This window comes from Hemitrygon akajei, chromosome 7 (assembly GCF_048418815.1).
Source record: "Hemitrygon akajei chromosome 7, sHemAka1.3, whole genome shotgun sequence".
In the NCBI taxonomy this organism is placed as follows: domain Eukaryota; kingdom Metazoa; phylum Chordata; class Chondrichthyes; order Myliobatiformes; family Dasyatidae; genus Hemitrygon; species Hemitrygon akajei.
In genome coordinates, this window is record NC_133130.1 from 175,509,073 (window position 1) to 175,531,831 (window position 22,759).

General features: G+C 41.7%; 1 protein-coding gene across 4 annotated transcripts in view; it reads right to left on the reverse strand.

Annotated features, from left to right (window-relative positions):
- Positions 1 to 338: 338 nt before the first annotated feature.
- LOC140731197 (carboxyl-terminal PDZ ligand of neuronal nitric oxide synthase protein) overlaps positions 339 to 22,759 on the reverse strand; it is a 137,592-nt gene continuing 115,171 nt past the window's right edge. For all 4 annotated transcript variants that reach the window (XM_073052652.1, XM_073052651.1, XM_073052654.1 and 1 more), the window contains 3 exons: positions 16,539 to 16,704; positions 14,955 to 15,291; positions 339 to 1,542 (listed from right to left, as the gene is read on the reverse strand). In XM_073052652.1, coding sequence (XP_072908753.1) covers positions 987 to 1,542; positions 14,955 to 15,291; positions 16,539 to 16,704 — 1,059 coding nt within the window. In that variant the 3' untranslated portion in view covers positions 339 to 986. The remainder of the gene's footprint in view (positions 1,543 to 14,954; positions 15,292 to 16,538; positions 16,705 to 22,759) is intronic.

Consider the following 22,759-nt stretch of genomic DNA (forward strand, 5'->3'; position numbering starts at 1 on the left):
ACCGTGCCCTTTCACTAAATTAATAAATAAATAGTCCAGTGATCAAACTGCAGTCCATTTCATAATGTAGGATACGGTACAATTTTACACTGATAGAGGGAAGCAGAGGAGATAAGAACTGAAACCAGCTCAGTATGCAGGAGATGGTCAAGAACTGATGTGGTGAAATAGGGTAAAGCCATAATGTAGGAGGCCAGTGGTGGGGTCTGACATACCCCCTGATTGCCCACCACGCAATTCAAGGTCTTGGGCCTGTCACTGCAACAACCTGTTGGAACTAGTGGAAGGGGCATCTTCACAGACCGGCTCATATCAAGAATCAACACACACACAGCACATTTGATAGGTTTTTAGGTTAATATTTATAAAGTATAAAACCAATTTATTTTTAAAGCCTTTCAGTCTATGGCAACCCAACAAAAGGACAAAAGCATCAGATCCTAGGAGCATAACAGCAGCCAAATATTATCATTTGCAGTTAAGGAACAAAGACATGTTCCCTACAGTGGAGAGTTCATTGCCGGCAGTGAGAAAACTGTTATACATTGGATGGCTCACTTCTAGAGATCAAGGCCAGTGGTAGCAACATGCAATAAACTGCTCATTTATTTTTCTCCACATACAAAAAACCAAAAGATGAAAGGCAATTGTGCAACCCTTGTGCATAGACATTGTGGACACCACAAACATGGTACACTCTACTTTAGTTCCTCCATTTCCTGGTAGTTAGACCACATGTGAGTGTTGAGCATGTGCCTTTCTGGTTTTGGAACCTGCTCTAGGATGAGGCCAGAACATCTTGGGAATTAGTCACTGACTGGAATTTGGAAATTGGTGAGTCTCAGATAATCCCTGGTTCTCCTCCTGGGAATGGGATAGAAAATAACCCTTGGATCTTGCAAGGGGAAAGGACTTTGAAGCCCTTACAAAGCTTCAAAAGGACTAGATTAGCTGGGGGAAATTGCTGGAAGCAATGAGTACAAGGTTTAGCGAGATGTTAGACCATCTGTGACTTGCACCGAGGCAGTTTGCTGTACTATTGAGTCTTCAGTGCTGTTGTCCAGAAGCTCATCCTCTGAGAAGCTGATGTGTAGGCAGGTCTCGTTGAGTGGTGGAGAAAAGGGCAGGGTATTGTCGGTGTGGTCCAGAGGCCCCTTGCAGCTGCTGGCCAGGGTACTGAAAGGAAGATCTACCTGAGGGTTTGATTTGCCAGGTGGGTGTCCGCAGCGAGCAGGCGGGGTGGTGGCCGTCCCATCCTTCCCTGTGTCTGTCACCGTGGGGGGCTTGTCTGCAAGCTGGAGCTCTGTGGAACAAAACCTCTCGTCGGTGGGCAGCCAGGCTTCAGAATCAAACTCAGACGGAGCAAAAGTGCAGGAGGAAACATCCGTGAAACTCGACTCGTGCGAGGTCTGGTGCAGGCTGTTGACCATTACCTGCTCAGTGCACCGCAAGGCGGGCTCAATAGCGAAAGGGAGGGACCTCGTCTGGCGCTTTCTCGTAGCAGCTGGTGGGGGGTTGAGTCGCGGAATGGCATGATTAACCCTACAAAGAAGAGGAAAGGAACCATTAAAACTTGGCTGGCAATGTTACAAGTTATGCTTAACTATATCCTAAACCACTGTCCCTGAGCCATGGAACTGCAGACAGCCATCATTTCTTATTTAAAAACAATTATTTGAGGATAATGTTGGCTGTGTGAAATACTTGGCTTGCCAGCTGCAATTAAGTGTCTGGATAGATAACTCTGCACACAATCTATAAATGGATTTTTACATTAGTGGCCTGTGTTTTGCCTTTCAGATGTCAAATCTGTCGGACACGGTAACTGTCTGTAATTTGGCTAATTTTATGGCTTGGCATGGAATATGAAAAGAAATGCTCCAGTAATGCAAACAGCTGGATAATAACCACATTGATAAGTTGATCCATTTGGGTTGGAACTGTCGCTCTGAATGTCAAATACTTCAACCCTCGCAATCTGAAAAATACGCCTTCATTTTTGAAATAAGAGTTCAAAAAATATATATATTTAGAGTTCCAGCTCTTGTGGCCCAATGAGCCCACACCGCTCAATTACACCATATGATCAATTAACCTGCAAACCCATGTATCTTTGGACTGTGGGAGGAAACCGGAACACCTGGATGAAACCAAGTAGTCACATGGAGAATATACAAACTCTTTACTGATGGTGGCAGGAATTGAACCCGGGTCATCAGCACTGTAACAGCATCACACTAACTGCTACGCTACTGTAATGATCCTCGTTTGCAGGCAGTGTTTGGTGATCTCGTTAATACCCTCCCATTTTGATCTGGCCCAGACCTTTATTAACCAAGTCCAACATTAATTACTTTTATTGGGGTCTTCTTTTATCCATCACCTATCTTATTACGAGTGAGAAAGAGGTGCCAGATATTGTAGGATATTTTGTAAGTAAGGAGAGGGGGTCGGTTTTGGGATATCAGACTTGCTTAAAATTATGTATGTGTGGGAATGTTTGTGGGTGAAATTGGAGGGGGCTGAGCATCAGGAGGTGTTACTTGGTATCAGGGTGCTTGTTGTGGGTGCTTAGAATTAATGTGGAGGACTCCTGGTTGTGTGACCACCATTTCCACTTGCCCACACTGCACCAGAATCAGTGGATCCCGGATCAGCCTCTACAGCCACCAGAGGTCTCACCAATAGACAACCCCTTAGGAGAACATCATACTCGACTTGAGTGATTGCACTGCTACTACTGAATATGTTTAAGCAAAGGGGCGTTGCTTTAGGTTGGTTGGGCACTTAGTATCAGGGGATGTGTTTAGGGTCAGGGTGCAGGGTTTGGGTTAGTTCAAAGTCAAGGTTATTGTCATTCAACCATACACATGTAGATCGCCAAATGAGATCCTCCAGACCAAGATGCACAATACAGTATATAAGACTCACACATAACAATTAACATAATATTACTACAAATACTAAGGTGCATTAACTGTATGATACAAGTTAAAAAATCAACAGTATAACATTACTAACTCTTCATGTGCCCATAATATCTGAATCAGTTCTAATTAATTCAGCTAATGGTTCTATCACCAACACAAATAAAGCAGGTGATAATGGTCAACCTTGTCTAGTTGACCTTGTTAACTGAAATGATGTTGAAATTTGGCCATTTGTCACCACTTTAGCTTTGGGGTTAGTATTTAAGGTTTTAATCCATTTTATAAAAGATACTCCTAATCCATAGTTTTCCAATACCTTAAATAAAAAATCCCATTCCAATCTATCAAATGCTTTTTCTGCATCCAAAGCAAATGCCACACTCACTTCTTCCCTCTTTTGTGCCAAATGAATTATGCTAAATAACCAAGTTACATTATCTGCCGATTGTCTATTTTTAATAAATCCTGTTTGGTCCATGTGTATTAATTTTGGTAAGTATTTAGATAATCTATTAGATAAAATCTTTGCTATTATTTTATAGTCTGTGTTCAACAAACAAATAGGTCTATATGATGTTGGCTTTAAAAGATCTCTGTCTTTTTTTGGCAATACTATTAAAATAGCTGTTGAAAAAGATTCTGGAAGTTTATGCGTTCTTTCCGCTTGGTGTATTAGCTCCGTAAAAGGAGGAATTAATAAATCTTTAAACTTTTTGTAAAATTCAGGCGGAAAACCATCTTCTCCTGGAGATTTATTACTCTGAAGTGATCCTAGAGCTTCTTCGACCTCTTTTAATGTAAAATGCACATCTAATCCCTTCTGTTCTTCCGAATTCAATTTTGGGAGAGTTATTTGTGATAAAAACCTTTCTATCTCAACAATATCATTTTGTGATTCTGATTGATACAGTTCAGAATAAAAAAAATTTTAAGTTTCATTGATTTCTAAAGGTTTATAAGTAATTTTATTTACACTTGTTCTAATAGCATTTATCGTTTTGGAAGCCTGGTCTGTTTTTAACTGCCAAGCAAGAATCGTGTGTGATCTTTCACCTAGTTCATAATATCTCTGTTTAGTTCTCATAATTGCTTTTTCTGTTCTGTATGTCTGAAGTGTATTATATTGTAGCTTCTTTTTAACAAGTTGTCTTTGTTTTTCTTCTGTCATATATCTTTGAGATTCTTTTTCCAATTTTGTAATCTCTTTTTCCAATTGATCTATTTCTACCATATATTCCTTCTTAATTTTAGAAGTATAACTTCTCAAATATGCCTTCATTGCTTCCCATAATATAAATTTATCATCAACAGAATGTGAGTTTGTATCTAAAAAAAACTGAATCTGTTTTTTCATAAAATCACAAAAATCTTGACGTTTTAATAATATTGAATTAAATCTCTATCTGTAAATTGATTCCTCCTTATCCATCATTATCATTGTCATTATCAAGGGGGAATGATCTGACAATATTCTTGCTTTATCTTCCATATTTTTCACTCTGTCTTGAATATTTACTGATAGTAGGAAAAAAATCTATCCTTGAATATGTTTTATGTTTATTTGAATAAAATGAATAATCTCTTTCTCTTGGGTTAATTCTTCTCCATATATCAACCAAATTTAAATCTTTCATCAATGATAAAGTTAATTTTGCTACTTTTGGTTTTGTAACAACCTTTGTTGACCTATCTAAAACTGGGTCTAGACAAAAGTTAAAGTCTCCACCTATTAATATTTTATCGTGTGCGTCAGCCAAATTCAAAAAAGCCTCTTGTATAAATTTTACATCATTTTCATTTGGTGCATAAATATTCATAAGAGTCCATAGTTCTGAAAAGATTTGACAATGTATAATTACATATCTTCCTGCAGCATCAATTAATACATTTCGTATTTTAATTGGTAAAGTTTTGTTGACCAAAATTGCAACTCCCTCGCTTTTGAATTAAATGAAGCTGCTATAACATTTCCGACCCAGTCTCTCTTTAATTTCTGATGTTCTATCTCTGTTAAATGTATTTCTTGTATAAAAGCTTTATCTATTTTCATTTTCTTAATGTATGTTAAAATTCTTTTTCTTTTCACCGGTCCATTAAGCCCATTAACATTAAAACTTTAAAAATTCAGTAAATTAGTCATTATTTTTAACAGGGTTACTCCAGTCTATAATAATACATAATATTTCAACTCTCATAGTATCTTGGGGAATTATTTTAAAATTCTCCATGTTGCTATGTGTCTCCCCTCCGATCATCCAGGCAAAGAAAGAAAAATAAAAGAAAAATAGATTATAAAGAAAAAAAAACCCCTGCTAATGTTGTGAATGAAAAAAAACACAACATTACCCCCCTCTGTTGTGCGGGTCATGGCAAACGCCATGATTACACACGTGAATCCCGTAGTGATCGATCCGCAGTTCCCCCAGCTCCCCCATAACATGAAAAAAGTATATATAAGAAAAAATAATATCACTACTCTCGATTAATATTTCTCAAATTTTTACCTTTCTCCCCCTGTATCATATAATTAAAAGTATATTTAAATATTCTTCTGTCCTTAATGTCCATCAATTCACTTCACTGTCCCCGTCTTCATCTTTAATCTGTTTCACTTTTAAATCTTTACTGTGTCTAGCGAATATTTGGGAGTTCTTATGCAAACTCATCTACATCCCGATGATCAGTAAAAAATCTTCTTTTTCCGTCATCCAAAAAAATTATCAGTGTTGCCGGGTGGCGCAATATAAATTTATAACCCTTTTCCCATAAAACTTTTTTCGGTGGATTAAATTCCTTCTTTCTCTTCAAAAGGTCATAACTTATATCAGTATAGAAAAGAACTGCTTTCCCTTCTATCATCAATGGCTCATTTCTCTTTCTGGCACATTGGGCAGCCGCCTTCAGGATCTTTTCTTTATCTTGATATCTTAAGCATTTTATCAAGATTGGTCATGGGTTTTGATCAGGTTGAGGTTTTGGTCTTAAGGCTCTGTGGACCCCTTCGATTTCAATCAACTGGGTTCCCTCTTACATTTCCAAATTTTCCGGGATCCATTTTTGAAAATTTTTTATTGGATCCTCTCCCTCTATCTCTTCTTTAAGACCAACAATTTTAATAGTATTTTGTCTACTAAAATTTTCAAGCATGTCTATTTTTTCCAACAGTCGTTTTCTTTCTGATGTCCAAGCAAGAATATTATCTTCCATTTTATTCACTCTAATAGTGTCTCCCATTATTTCTTCCAGCTTTTTAACTTTCTTGTCCATTTTCTCCTGTTTTTTTCACCATTTTAACAGTCTTCATATTTTTAATATCTTCTTTTATTATTTTTAATGTTTTTAATTCTTTTAATTCATACATTATTTGCGCCAAAGCTACTCTTATGTCTCCAGAATATCTTCCACCTCCAACCTCTTCCTGTTGTTCTTCTTTTACCTCCTCATCTTCATCTGTATGTTCCAGAGAATCCGAATCCACCTCGGGTTCATTTTCACTTCCACTTCCAATCATAGCTGGGATTTGTAGTTCAAATTGCTCATATTTGCGCATGCCCTTTCCTGCGCGCACGCGCAGTTCCTGTTGTTTCTTCTTGGAGACTGTTGATGTTGCCGCCAATTCCTGTTCTGTATCGCCGGAGGTGAGATGCACTTGAGTCCGAGGCTTCTTCATGGCGGCCGGGCCAGCTTGTACTATCTTCAAAGTAGTAGTTTTCTTCTTTGTCTGTTTAGGAGGCATATCTAAGGAAAATCCTGAGTAGTTTAGACGTAGTTTTTAGAAAATATTTACCAACTTTTCTTGACTTAAACATTAATTTATTAGTTTTTTACTGGAGTGCTGGATTTCCACGTCTCGATCCTACGTCATCACGTGACGTCCCCCCCCCTTAACAGTTCTTGTCATAATACTACAGTACCTCCTGCCTGATAGTAGGAGGTCAAAACGATTGTTGGACGGATAGGAGGCATCACTGACAATACTCAGGGCCCTGTGTATGCAGTGTTCCTGATAAATACCTTGGATTGGTGAAAGAGAGACCTCACGGATCCTCTCAGACACCTTGCAATTCCAGTAGGAAATGGTGATGCAACTTGTCAGGGCACTCTTGATGGTGCTCCTGTAAATATTGGTTAAAATGGGGAAGGGGAGCCTCACTCGCCTGTCTCCTCAGGAAGTGGAGATGCTGCTGGGCTTTTTTGACCAAAGAGATGGCGTTGAGAGACCAGATGTTATGGTCTGTTACGTGCACATCCTGAAACTTGGTGCTCCTAGCTCTCTCCACGGAGGAGCTGTGTATGTGCAGCAAAGAGTGGTCAGCCTGCACCTTCCTAAAGTCCACAACCATCACTTTGGTCTTGGCCACATTGAGACTCAAGTTGCTGCGCTCGCACTGTTGTACCAGCCGCTCTACCTCCTCTCTATATGCCGAATCGTCATCATTGTTGATGAGGACAACCACTGTTGTGTCATCAGCGATCTTGATGATTCCGTTTGAATGGATCTAGCAGTGCGGTCATACGTCAGCAGCATGGTCAGCAGCGGGTTGAGTATGCAGCCCTGGGGAGCGCCGGTGCTCAGCTTGATGGAGCTGGAGATATTTCTGCCAACAGAGACTGACTGTGGTCTTTCTGTCAAGAAGTTCAGAATCCAGTTACAGGGAGAGGTGCTGACACCCAGTGAGGACAGTTTACAAGTTGCTGAGGGTTGATCGTATTGAATGCAGAGCTGACGTCAATAAACAGTATCTTGGCATTGGAGCCACCATTTTCCAGGTGAGACAGGACAGAATGGAATGCAGAGGCATTATGGACCAATTAGCAAATTATAACGTGTCCAATGTAGCAGGAAGATAGGATATTGCATTAAGGTTAGGGCACATGCTTTTGGTTTTCTCCAGGTGCTCTAGTTTCCTCCCAGATTTCAAAGATGTACAGATTAGTAGGTTAATTAGTCACATGGGTGCAATTGTGCAGCACTGGACCAGAAGGGCTGTATTTCTAAATTTAAGTAAAGTAGATTCACTTACATTAACTCTATTCTATTTTCCCCACATTCGTATCAGCTCCCTCCAAATGCACAACAGGATCAATCTACAGTGGCCGATAAACCTACCAACCTGTATAACGTAACTAAGAGCAAATTTCTTATTGAATCCCAGATGTACTTATTTACTTGCCTTCACATTCCCCAGCTTCTCTGGTGGGATTTGTACTCACGTCTGTGGATCAATGGTCCAGAAATCTGCTGGTCCAACTAAAGTACTACACTACCACACCTGCACTACCACTCCCTTCACCAAACAAGTAACTAATGCTGCTAGGAGCTTGAAATGAAAGCAGACAATGCTGGAGACACTCAGCAGGTCGGGCAGCATCTGTGAAGAGAGAAACAGTGATAACATTTCGGGCCAAAGACCCTTTATCAGAATTACAATGACCTCACCCATTCAGATGCTTATTGTTTGTATCTGTTGTTCCTTGGGGTGTATTGAGATTTACAGTGAGACCCAACAGCCAAGAAGGAGATTCTATAATGCTCCGTGGAGAGTGAAGGGCATGACAAGGCACAGAAAGACGTCATGGTCATCCACTGCAGCCAAGGAAGTCTCCAGTTTGTGATGTTTCTTTGTAATCACTGTACCTGGACTTCAGAAATCAAGAGAGTAAAACTGCCCCAGTATGATGGCTTTTCCATTTTAAAAACCTTCATATGCCGGCTTCCTGTCAACGTCGGACACAATGGACAACCACCATTGTTCACGGACTATACTTCTGCCTTCAATATTATTCCAAGCAAACTCATCACCAAACTTCGAACCCTGGGAATCAATGCTTCCCTCCGCAACTGAATCCTTGATTTCCAACAGATCACAGTCAGTGAGAATAGGCAGCAACACCTCGGCCACAATTATTCTAAACACTGGTGCTCCACAAGATTACGTCCTCAACCCTCTTCCTCTACTCCCTGTACACATGACTGCATGGCCCGATTCACCTCTAACTCCATCTACAAGTTTGAAGATCATACCATTGCAGTGGGCAGGAAGGAGAAAGAGTGCTCAGTGACATGGAGTCAAGAGAACTGCTTTTCCCTTGGTATCAACAGAACAAAGGAGCTGGTCATTGACTTCAGAAAGGGGTGGAGGTGCACATGCTCCTGTCTATATCAATGGTGTTGAGGTTGGAGGGTTGAGAGCTTCACATCACCAATAACCTGTCCTGGTCCACAGAAAGCTCATTAGCACCTCTTCTTCTTCAGGAGGCTAAAGGAACGTGGCATGCCCCCGTCGACCCCTAACAATTTTTATCGATGTACCATAGAAAATTTCTGTCTGGATGCAGAAATTGCCTGGTATAACAACTGCTCTGCACATGACCACAAGAAACTGCAGAGAGCCGTGGGCACAGCTCAGCACTTCATGCAAACCAGTCTCCCCTCTACGGACTCTGTCTATGCTTCTCGCTGCCTCAGTAAAACAGCCGGTATAACTAAAAATCACACCCACCCTGGCCATTCTCTCTTCCCCCCCTCCCACTGGGCAGAAGATACAAAATCCTGAAAGCATGTACCACCAGGCCCAAGGACAGCTTCTACCCACTGTTATAAGACTCTTGAACAGACCATTTGAACAATAAAGTATGCTGCTGGCCTCAAAATTTACCTCATTATAATCTTGCACTTCGTTGTTTACATGCAGTGTACATTTTTGTTAGCTTTTACACTTTATTCTGCAATGTTATTGTTTTACCATATTCTAGCTCAATGCACTGTGTAATGAATTCGTCTGTACGAAGAGTTTGCAAGACAAGGTTTGCATTGTGTCTTGGTACATGCGACAGTAATAAACCAATAGCAATGGGCAAACATGCAGGTGACAACTTCACTTGTATCTCAAATCCTTTCATAAACAAAAGAGGCTTAGCATGATGCTATTGAATTAGAGGGTATGAATTATAAGGAGAGGATGGACACACGTTGATTTATTTTTTCCTCTGTGGAGCATTAGAGACCTGATAGACATTGATAAAATTACAAGAACTTGGACAGAGGAGACAGATTGAGTCTCCCCCCCCCCCCCACCACCCCCACCCACCCCGGGTAGAAATTTCGGCATTTGAGGCAAGAATGGGAAAGATGAAAGGAAATGTGTGGGGCAAGTTTCATGTCATTTTATTTATTTATTTTGCAACACCACGCAGAGTAGGCTCTTCGAGCTGTGACACCCTAGCAACCCCCGACACCCCAATTTTTAGCCCTAAGCTAATCAAATTACGATGACCAATTAAAATATCATATTTTTTACTGAGTTAAGTATTGTATGTAACTAGTTTTGCTACAACAAGTGTATGGGACATTGGAAAAAAGTTGAATTTCCCCATGGGGATGAATAAAGTATCTATCTATCTATCTATCTAACCCACCTGGTATGTCTTTGGATCATGGAAGGAAACTGGAGCCCCCAGGGTTAGCCCACACTATCTACAGGGAGGATGTACAGAGGCTCCTTACAGGACGACCTTGAACTTGAACGCCGAACTCCATCACCCCAAGCTGTGACAGAACGCGCTAATTGTCCCAAAGAGAGTGGAAGGTGGCTGGAAAGTGCTACCAGGGACATGGTGGGATATGGGTCATGTGCAGGCAGAAGAGATTTGGTATAATTTGGCATTGCGTTCAACATAGTAATCATGGGTTGATAGGAAGAGTAGGAAGGGCAATGGTCAAGGTGCAGGTTGATGGGACTAGGTAGAGTAATACTATAGCATGGACTAGATGGGCCAAAGGACCTGTTTCCGTGCTGTAGTGAATCAGAATCAGGTTTAATATCACCAGCATATGCCTTGAAACCTGTCATCTTTGCAGCAGCAGAACAATTCAATAGACAATAATTGACTCTATAGTTGGCTCTATGACTCTATGCATTTATATTTATTGTGTTTTTTTATTGAGTTCTTCATGCTCATTCTGATTTTATATGCTGCATTGGATCTGGAGTTACAATCATTTCATTATGCTTTATACTTGATGAATGACAGTAAACAATCTTCAATTTGAATTTGAAGTCCAACGCCACAGAGAATCAGACAAAATAACGTCAATCCTTCCGAAGCAGTGGGTGAAAATCCCGCAGAACTTGGCCGCAAGGAATCAGCTTGTCACCTCATTCAGAGGTCAGCAATAAATGTTGATCTCCCCAGTGATATCCACACTCCAGAAATAAATTGGAGAAGAACAATTAAGGAATCCCTCCTTATAGCCATTACTATTAATTCAAAGAAATTTGTCGTTGTTAGGAGCCTAGAACCAGTCACCTTCCTTTTACACTAAATAGCCGAGATGATTGAATTCAATATTGATTTCTATCAAAATCCTGACAGAAGGCTCCTTTATTTGAAGTTTTGCTTTGAAGTTCATTTCCAGAGCTGTCTGTAAGGAGTTTCTACGTTCTCCCTGTGAACTGTCTGGGTTTTCTCCGGGTGCTCCAGTTTCTTCCAACAGTCCAAAGACACACCGGTTAATTGGCCAGTATAAATTGTCCTGTGATTAGGCTAGGGTTAATAGCCTATGCATTTGCTGAGAGGTGCAGTTCATTGGGACAGAAGGGCCTGTATCTCCAAATAAATAATAAATAAATAAACCTTAGTCCCATCAATTTGTCAGACTGTATTCACAATCAATTACCGCCCTTCATTGTGAATACCAATTACCAGCACTCCTTAGCTGCGTAGGATGGCAGGATGTCGGAAAACAAAAAGTTAACCTGCTCAGTGAAGGCAACTTATGATTGTTGGAGACCTTAATTTCAGGAAATTAGAAGAGACACGTTGTTTCATTAATGAGATTAACTTTGGTAAATGTCACAGCACTGGCAGTATGTAAAGTTCATCTTCATTAAATCCAAGATGAAGTGGCTTCAGGAACGATTTAAAGAACAGCAAACTTGCAAAGCACCAAGGCTGGGGGCAAATGGACAGCAAGGAAGTCTGTCAAATCTTCATCTCCATAGATGCAGCATCACCTGCTGAGTTACCCCAGTACTTTGTGTATGTTGAGCAGGATCTGGACCAGCTAGAAAAATGGGCTCAGAAATAGCAGATGTTATAGGGCTTGTTTTGATGTTGTCCTGTTGCTTGTAGAGTTTTATTTGTAGTGCCAAGCATCGCTGGCAGGCTATGTGTTGGTTGTTCGCAAGAATGATATCAGGAATGAAAGCGTTAACATATGATGAGTGTTTGATGGATCTGGGCCTATACTCATTGGAGTTTAGAAGAATGGGGAGGGGGGGAATCTTATTGAAATCTATTGAATATTGAAAGCCCTAGATAGAGTGAACAAGTAGAGGATGCTTCCAATAATGGTGGAGTCTTTTTATGGAACTCATGGTAATTAATTGGAATTTGTGAAATTCATTGGAGGCCAAGTCATTGGGTATAATTAAAGCAGAGATTGATAACTTCTTGATTAGTAAGGAGTCAAAGGCTACAGGAAGAAGGCAGGAGAAAGGGATTGTGAAGGATAATAAATCAGCCATGATGGAATGGAGGAGTAGACTTGATGGACTGAATGGCCTAATTCTGTTCCTATGTCCTATGTTCTTATTTCACTGTATGCTTTGATGTACATGTGATAATAAACTTGAATTTTGAATCTAAGCATTCCTTTCCCAGGCCATGTAAAAGTGACCAATGGCTACTCTATCCCGTTAAAATTATGGGATGAGGGAGGTGTGAAATTGCCAGGCAGCCTCACTTCCAAACTCTGCCAGACACATGTTGTAGCTGTGGAAAGTTTAATAACTTTCTAACTCGTAAAATGTTTCTCTTTCTTCACGTCACCTGACCTGCTGAGTGTTTAGAGAATGTAAGACACAAGAGATTCTGCAGATGTTAGAAACCTTGAGCAACACACACACACAATGCTGGAGGAACTCAGCAGGTCAAGCAGTATCTATGGAGGAGAATGAACAGTCAACGTCTGGGACTGAGAAGAGTCTTGACTCCAATTACATGTCTAGACTCCGTAGATGGTGCCTGAGCCACTGAGTTAATCCAGCATTTTGTGTGTGTTTCTGAAATGTTATGTTTGTATTCCATATCTCCAGCATGTGCAGTGTTTTGATTTTCACACTTTGTGGCTGATTCATGCACAGGTATTCGGGCATATTCTGGAATTAGGATATAGAGTAAATATTAACTTTAGTGACTAATCTTCAGGTGTGAATGTGGATTGTAGATGAATTTAATATGCAGTCCTGAACAATGGCTTTCCCAGAGCCATGGACTAGGGTTGATTGCAAACCAGACAAAGCTGATTAACATTCATTTTGGGTGTCTGGAGTGTGGGTGTGAAGAAGGAGGTGTGTGAAAAATATATGTAATTCAAAGGAAGCATCGTAAATACTTGGTAACTATAGAATTGCCCTGCTGTTACCTTTGGTCTTCAGCTACAAAAATGTCTTGTAATACTGAGTCGGGAGGGCTCTTCCTCCAAGAGTGTCACTTGATTCAAAAAGGCAACAATTATACCCGTGCCTAAGAAGAATAACAATGGCTGCCTTAATGACTATTGTCTGGTAGCACTCACATCTACAGTGATGAAATGCTTTGAGAGGTTGGTCATGACTAGACTGAACTCCTGCCTCAGCAAGGACCTGGACCCATTGCAATTTGCCTATCACCACAATAGGTCGATGTCAGATGCAATCTCAATGGCTCATCACATGGCATTAGACCACCTGGACAACACAAGTACCTACGTCAGGATGCTGTTCATTGACTATAGCTCAGCATTTAATACCATCATTCCCACAATCCTGATTCAGAAGTTGCAAAACCTGGGCCTCTGTACCTCCGTCTGCAACTGGATCCTAACCGGAAGACCACAGTCTGTGCAGATTGGTGATGACATATTCTCCTCGCTGACGATCAACACTGGTGCACCTCAGGGGTGTGTGCTTAACCCACCGCTCTACTCTCTCTATACACATGACTGTGTGGCCAGGCATAGCTCAAATACCATCTGTAAATTTGCCGACAATTTAACCACGGATGGTAGAATCTCAGGTGATGACAAGAGAGTGTACAGGAGTGAGATATGCCAACTAGTGGAGTGGTGCCACAGCAACAACCTGACACTCAACATCAGTAAGATGAAAGAGCTGACTGTGGACTTCTGGAAGGATAAGACGAAGGAACACATAGAGGGATCAGAAGTAGAGAGAGTGAGCAGCTTCAAGTTCTTGGGTGTCAAGATCTCTGAGGATCTAACCTGGTCCCAACATATTGATGTAGTTATAAATAAGGCAAGACAGTGGCTATACTTTATTATGAGTTTGAAGAGATTTGATATGTCAACAAATACCTTCAAAAATTTCTATAGATGTACCATGGAGAGCATTCTGACAGGCTGCATCACTGTTTGGTATGGAGGAGGGGGAGCTATTGCACAGGACCGAAAGAAGCTGCAGAGGGTTGTAAATTTAGTCAGCTCCATCTTCGGTACTAGCCTACAAAGTACGCAGGACATCTTCAACGAGCAGTGTCTCAGAAAGGCAGAGTCCATTATTAAGGACCTCCAGCACCCAGAGCATGCCCTTTTCACACTGTTACCATCAGGTAGGAGATACAGAAGCCTGAAGGCACACACTCAGTGATTCAGGAACAGTTTCTTCCACTCTGCCATCTGATTCCTAAATGGACAATGAAACCTTGGACATTACCTCACTTTCTAAAAAATTATAGTATTTCTGTTTTTGCACGATTTTTAATCTATTCAATATATGTAACCTGTACAAAGTATACTGAATAAGATTTACTTATTTATTACTTTTTTTTCTTCTATATTATGTATTGCATTGAACTGCTGCTACTAAGTTAACAAATTTCACGTCACATGCCGGTGACAATAAACCTGATTCTGAATCTGATTCTGATTCAATACATGTTGTTTGTTTTTGTTGAATAAAAAAACTTCAATATCCACTAGCTTCACTGTCACTCCAGAGGTAACAATGTACTTTACTGTACCTTTCGGACTTTGCTTCGTGGCTCAAGTCTTCAAACGTCAATGAACCCACAACCTCTCGCCTGGCATTCCTTTTCCCGTTCACCACCGAGCCTTCGACCTTCCCGCTTGCCTCTTCCTTCCTGTTCATTGTTGGGCAGATGCTCGTGTCCAGTGTTAGGTCAACATTTGCTTTCCCCAAAGACTGAGGGTGGTGGAAGCGGCCCAGGTTGCTGGGCTCTGGAGAATCAGGCAGAACGTTTCCAGGGGTCGAGGTGGAAGGAATATTCATGATGAGGTCATGGTGTTGAAGATTCAGCAATGAAATCTGCTCCGAAATAGAGCTCATACTCTGATCAGCTGGTGGTAAAGAAAATATTAAAGTTACTTGAGTATAAAAGCTGAGAGGTCACGGTTTGGTTTTACATGAAGCTAGTAAGGTCACACACAAAAATGCTGCAAGAACTCAGGTCAGGCAGCATCTATGAAGAGGAATAAACAATTGACGTTTGGGCCCTTCACAAGTTCTGGAAAGAAAGGGTGAAAAAACCAGAATAAGAAGGAGGTGGGGAAAATTGGAAGGAATACAAAGTTGACATCTGGCGATGGTAATGATTATTCATCCCCCAATCGACAATGCAGGGGCAGATTACCGGCTGCTGGTGGAACCTCGTCTGTCTATAAGGAGTTTGTACTTTCTACACGTGACTATGAGAGTTTCCTCTGGGTTGCTCCAGCTTCCTCCCACATTCCAACACATATAGGCTAGGGTTAGTAATCTGTGGACATGTTACAATGGCATCAGAAGCATGGCAATACTCGCAGATGGCCCCCAGCACATCCTCACACTGTATTGCTCATTGACACATTTCACTGTATGTTTCGATGTAAGTGTGACAAATAAAAACTAATCTTCAATGACTTTTAAGCTTTAACCTTGATGTGCATAATTGGACTTCCTCTAACAATGCTCCATGTAAAGAAGTGCTCTTTTGCGCGATGGGTGTTTGAAGTCTTCTTTGAACTGGTTTCCATGGTGCTTCTTTGTTTCATGACTGCCTGCGAGGACACATCTTCCAGATGATTTCTTTATACTTACTTTGATAATAAATATACTTTGAATCTTTAAACAAAGAGGAGGACGGTGATCAGAGGGGAAAGAATGTAACACTGAAGCTTTTATAAGGCATTGGTCAGACTGCACTTGGAGTACTATGAGCAGTTTGGGACCCTTATCTAAGAAAGGAAGTGGTGGCATTGGAGAGGATCCAGAGGAGGTTCACGAGAATTATCCTGGGAATGAAAGGGTTAATGATGAGTGTTTGATGGCTCTGGGCCTGTAGTCAATGGAGGTTAGAATGAGGCAGATCTCATTGAAACCTAGTGAATATTGAAAGGTCGAGATAGAGTGGACGTAGAGTAGGGGAGTCTAAGACCAGAGGGAATGGCCTCAGAACACAAGGACGCCCCTTTAGAACAGAGATGAGGAGTAATTTCTTTAGCCAGAATGTGGTGAATGTGTGGAATTCATTGCCACAGACAGATGTGGAGGCCAAGTCATTGAGTATATTTTTATTATCCCAATGAACAACAGGAAAGCTCGTTACCTGTCTGCTGGGCACTCAGCCTCATCTCCAGGTCCTTGAGGTGCCTGACCAAGAGAGAGAGATGCTGCAAGAGGTCTCGGTTCTGCAGCATCAGCTGGTGAATGCGAGCCTGTGACTCCATCCTGGCTGCCGTCTCGGCCGATAACTGGTCCTTCAGTAGGTGCACCTGCCGGGACACAAGGAACAGAGAATCATGGAGAAATACAGCATAGAAACAGGCCTTTCAGCCCATCCTGTCTGTGCTGACCCTCAAACATGCATTTTGATATTAATCCTATGCTTCTCCCATCTTACTCCCAGCAACTCTCTCAGATTCTACCATTTATCCTCATATGAGATGCCATTTTGCTGCCACTGAGCCCATATTTGCTGGAGTTTAGAACAATGAGGGAGGATTTCATTGAAACCTAGTGAATATTGAAAGGCCTGGATAGACTGAATGTGGAGAGGATGTTTCCTATGGTGGGGGAGTCTAGGACCAAAGGGTACAGCCCCAGAACACAAGGACATCCCTTTAGAACAGAGATGAGGAGGAATTTCTTTAGCCAGAGGGTGTCAAATCTGGAATTCATTTCCACAGGCGGCTAAGGAGACCAAGTCACTGGGTATATTTAAAGCAGAGGTTGATAGGTTCTTGATTAGACAGAGCATCAAAGGTTACAGAGAAAAAGCAGGAGAATGGGTTTGGGAGGGAAAATAAATCCGCCATGATGGAATGACACAGCAGATTCAATGGGCTGAATGGCGTAATTCTGCTCCTATGTCTTATGGTCTTATTTACAGTGACCAATCAACCTACTAACACTTGAGTCTTTGTGGCTATTAGTTCTTTCATGTTACCTGAAGTCAACTCATCGGTTCTCTTTGAGATATTTGTAGGGTGAAACCTGCTACAGAGCATTGACTCAAATTATCTGTGCTTTTCCTGGATATCCATTATCAATTCTGCAGAATCACCCTCTCAAAATCTCACACTTACCCATTGTATTCTTTCAAGGACTCCACAACTTATATCCTCATTATCTACCTATCTAACTATCTCAGGGTTTCCTAGCCTAGGGTGCACAAACTCCTTGGTAGGGATCCATGGCATAAAAAAAGTATGGGAACCCCTGATTATTTGGTTTTTTTGTTTATTTATTTGCATAGTTTATCTTCTTTTGCACATTGGTCATCTGTCAGTCACATTGATTTTGTAGTTTTTCATTGATTTTATTGTATTTCTTGTTCTACTGTGAATGCCTGCAAGAAAATGAATCTCTAGATGCTGACATATACGTTCTTTGATAATAAATTTACTTTGAACTAATTACTCTCTTTCATAGAAGCTCCTGTTGATCGTGTTTGATATTACTGTTTTATTTGCAATTATCTTCCCCCTTTATCTATTCTTTCTCTATTTTGTCCAAACAAAATTCCCTGTCTTTTGGTCTACCATTGGCATTAGCCACTCTGCAGTTTTTTTTCTGTAAATATTTTCTTTCACTTCCTCAATTTTTCTTTAACATCCTCGATTTAGAGGACCTGAGTTATAGGGAAAGGTTGAATATGTTAGGACTTTAAATAGATGGGAAATCATATACAGAATTATGTGGGATATAGATGGGGTGAATGGGGTGAGACTACAACTAGACATTGTAGGTTTAGGGTGAAAAGTGAACTATTTGAAGGGAAGCTGATGAGCTTCAAGCAGAAGTGGAGGATGCGGGTTCAATTGTAACACTGAGGAGAGGTTTAGATAGGTACATGGAAGGGAGAGGTATGGAGGACCATGGTCTGGGTGCAGGTTGATGAGAGTTGGCAGAAGACCAGTCCAGCATGGACTAGATGGTTTGAAGGGTCTGTTTCTGTTCTGTAGTGCACTACAACTTAGTTAACCACGGGTGGTTAATCTTTCTCATTACTTCCCTCTTTCTAACTGGGATAAATGAGTCATCTGAATGGTTAAAGGATGCAATAGACTAGTTTGAATGGAAAATTCAGTCAGTACTAAGATTAATCCAAACGGACACCCAACATTTCAATATTACTAAATGATCTACTGATGGTTTAGCATTGAATCAAGTCTATAGCTTAAATAACAGTAATTTCTTTCTTAAATTTCCTATTCATAAGATTGGATAATGAGTAAGCAGCCTTCATCAATAGTTTGCTGTGGCATATTCCCCCCCCCCCCCCCCCCTTAAGGGACATTACAGTTTTACATATATAAAGCTTCTTAAGGACAAGGTTGAAAGAAAATGGAATATTAACCCTCACCTGGTGAGGCCACCACTAAAGCAGTTCACAGTTGGGGCGTTGGAAGCCAACAGGGAAGGCTGGTGAATGCTCCCACAGTGAACTTGGCTGGGAGTGCCTCAGCAACTCAGTGGATCTGAGTGCACACACGCTGAAGCTCCTTAACACACTCATCACTGGCGAATGTGCACCAACCAGCACACGACAGGAAGGGCAGCAGGGTTGCATGGCAGTTAGTCCACCCTATACAACGTCAGCGATTACCATATAACCATATAACAATCACAGCACGGAAACAGGCCATTCCGGCCCTCCTAGTCCGTGCCGAACTCTTAATCTCACCTAGTCCCACCTACCCACACTCAGCCCATAACCCTCCACTCCTTTCCTGTCCATATACCTATCCAATTTTACCTTAAATGACTCAACTGAACTGGCCTCTACTACTTCTACAGGAAGCTCATTCCACACAGCTATCACTCTCTGAGTAAAGAAATACCCCCTCGTGTTTCCCTTAAACTTTTGCCCCCTAACTCTCAAATCATGTCCTCTCGTTTGAATCTCCCCTACTCTCAATGGAAACAGCCTATTCACGTCAACTCTATCTATCCCTCTCAACATTTTAAATACCTCGATCAAATCCCCCCTCAACCTTCTACGCTCCAATGAATAGAGACCTAACTTGTTCAACCTTATTGATTAGCAATCAAGGTTCAATTCCCGCCAGTGTCTGTAAGGAGCTCGTTCGTTCTCCCCATGTGAGCGCGTACATGGGATTCCTCTGGGTGCTCCGGTTTCCTCCCACAGTCCAAATATGCATGGGTTAGGGTGAGTGAGTTGTGGGCATGCTACATTGGCGCTGAAACTGCGGTGAAACCTGTGGCTGCTCAGCACAATCCTCTCTGACACAAGAACAACACATCTCAATGTTTGGTTCAATGTACGCGTGACAGATAAAGCTAATTTCTATCTTTGCACTGATCGTTCCTCCTTTGAGAAATAGAACGGCAGTAATGAACCATGTTTCACTCTCTTAGAGGTTCACAGTCAGTTCATCACATCTACCGTCTAAATCGAATCCTCTCCTCGGCAAGGCATCGTGAGACTCAACCCAGCATCAGTCCCAAGTAAATGTCAGCGACAATTCGCTGCCCCCTAAACTCTGATCCCTGTCAACCTGCCTGCCTTTCTTTAAATCCTTTTAACCCCAGGGTCAATATTGTAGCACTGATTTCATATCTCAGAGCTGTGTTGAGCCAAGTTACTGCGTCATTATAAAGCCATCTGCTCTGGTGAATCACTGATTCTGATGTAATTGCTGCGGGTTTATTGAGTGAACTCTCGCAATGATGCTACTGAATGCTGCGTTCTACCTGCCTCTCTCACCGACCCATACACCAGATTTGTACGTCCGTACAAGAAACACTCATCATTACAGAATCAGCATCACCTTAACCAATAATTAATAGATTATTAGTTTATTAGTAGATTATTAGTGAGCTGCACTGTAAAATAGTGGCTCGTGCATTGTCTTTTAGCATGCCGAGTGCAAGATTGGGGGTTCGATTCCCGCCATAGTCTATTAGGTGTTTCTACATTCCCTCCATGACTGTGTGGGTTTCCTCCAGGTGCTCTGGTTTCCTCCCACATTCCAAAAGACAAACGGTTGTGGGTATGTTGGTGCCAGAAGTAGGCTGTCCAGCGCGATCCTCGCTGATTTGATTTGACACAAACTACACATTCCACTATGTGGTTTGATAAACATGTGGCAAATACAACCAATCCCTAATAGATTGCTTTCAATAAGTTATTAATTACAGCTGGGACATAAATGCACTAAGTATTCGCACCGCACCCCCCCGCCCCCCCACACCGCTATACAGTGCCTGAAGCCACAAGGCTGACGTGGGTTAAACAGGGATGTCAAGCAGGGGAATATCAAATGTCAAATGTAACCTGGTGCTTACATTACAAGCTCTCAATCCTATCCTTGTGCTGAATATAATTAAGACATAGGAGCAGAATTAGACCATTCAGCCCATCAAGTCTGCTCCATCATTCTATCATGGCTGATTTATTTTATTTCTCAACCCCATTCTCCTGCTTCTGGTGCTCTTACCTTTGATGCTCTTACTAATAAAGGACCTATCAACCTCTGCTTTAAATAAACCCAATGACTTGGCCTCCATGGCTGTCTGTAGCAATGAATTCCACAGATTCACCACCTTGGCTAAAGATTCTAGCAACACGCACAAAATGCTGGAGGAACTCCGCAGGCCAGACAGTATCTAGAAAAGAGTACGGTCGACGTTTTGGGCCAAAGGGTTTCAGCCTGAAATGTCGACTGTACTCTTTTCCTAGATGCTGCCTGGCCTGCTGAGTTCCTCCAGCATTTTGTGTGTGTTGCTTGAACTTTCAGCATCTGCAGATTTTCTCTTGTTTGCATAAAGAAATTCTGCCCTATCTCTGTTCTAAAGGTATGTCTTTCTATTTTGAGGCTGTGCCCTCTAATCCTAGACTCCCTCACTACAGGATTCAGGAGCAACATTGAGAGGTGAAAATCTCAAATACTGCATCGGAAATTCACTGATAATGTGCAGTTCTATTCCAATCTAGCAGTATTTCTGTGAGGTCTCTATTATAAACAAGTTAGGGCATCCCAGCTGTGCAGATTTTTCTTGTGGGAAGTGGGAATTTTGGATGGGCTCCCTCTCACCCGGGTCTGTAACCAGCTGAGCAGATTAAATGGCTGTGGCCTTAGCCGGTCTAATCACCAGACAACAGCCAAAGCCCTGGTCACCTCCGCTAACACTTCCTGCAATGATTCATTGTGACGTGGTGTTTGATAATGTTCTGGTGAAGTAGCCTGGGGTTGTTTACACTGCTGAAAATGCAATATAAAGACATATTGTTGTTGAATCTATTCAAATCTGTCAGGGGCCCAAGTTAAGGGAAAGTGAGCAGTTGGACGATAAATAACCAGGGGAAAAGGGACCAGTGATACAGAGGGGGTGGGTATGAGTGACTAGAGCAAAGGTGACCAGTAACCAGAGGGTGAGAACCAATGGAAGGCAGATACCAATAGTCAGAAGGAGGGAGTGGCCAGTGGTCACAGGGTGAGAATAACCAGTGACAAATGGCCAGTGGCCCGGGGAGAGGGGGGGGGACGGCAGTGACCAGAGGGCGAGTTTATGTTATCAGTTATCGGAGAGAAGCCCTAGCTAGAGAGGCAGGAGTTACTGGACAAAGGAAAGGGAATGAATGACCAGTGGGCACTTAGATGCAGAGATCGAGTTACCACTAGGTAGGGAAATGGAAAGACATCTCAGGCTGCAGGGCAGTGAATGAACAGACTGTCACCCAGAAATGAAGGAGAGGTGAAGATTCAGAGACAACAGCAGGTCTGGGGCTGAAGGATGGGGAGATTTCGGAAGCAGTGAAGGAGAAACAAGATAGGAAAGTAAAGGTGATCTTTTGAACAAGTAACACTGTAAACCTTCACACGTTCCCGCTGCCATTCCAACAATACCAGTTCACACACATACCGGACAGATATCATTAAACAGGGGACCTGGCTGTCAAACAAAACACAGTGGCCACCCAACCCTCCCCAATTACAGCTTGTTCAAGGTTAAATGTTTGATTGGTCAAGCAGAGAGAAATCAGGAGGAAATGATTTTAAAAAAATAAATCGGCTATGATTGAATGGCAGAGCAAACATCATGGGCGGAATGGCCCAATTCTTCTCCTACGTCTTTCAGTCTAAAGTTGTTAAAACAAGTTTGCAAGGCAAACTTACTCGCAGCAGTAAAATTATTCAGATACCGCTCATTTTAACAGGTAACTGTGTAAATATAATTGTTTTGCCCAGCAGAGAGCACCAGTTTTTGGTTGTGCTACAAATGGATTATTGATTACTGATCGAGGGTCTGATCCTCTGAATCTGAGGACTTTCGACAGCAGTCACGAAGAAGGCACCCTAG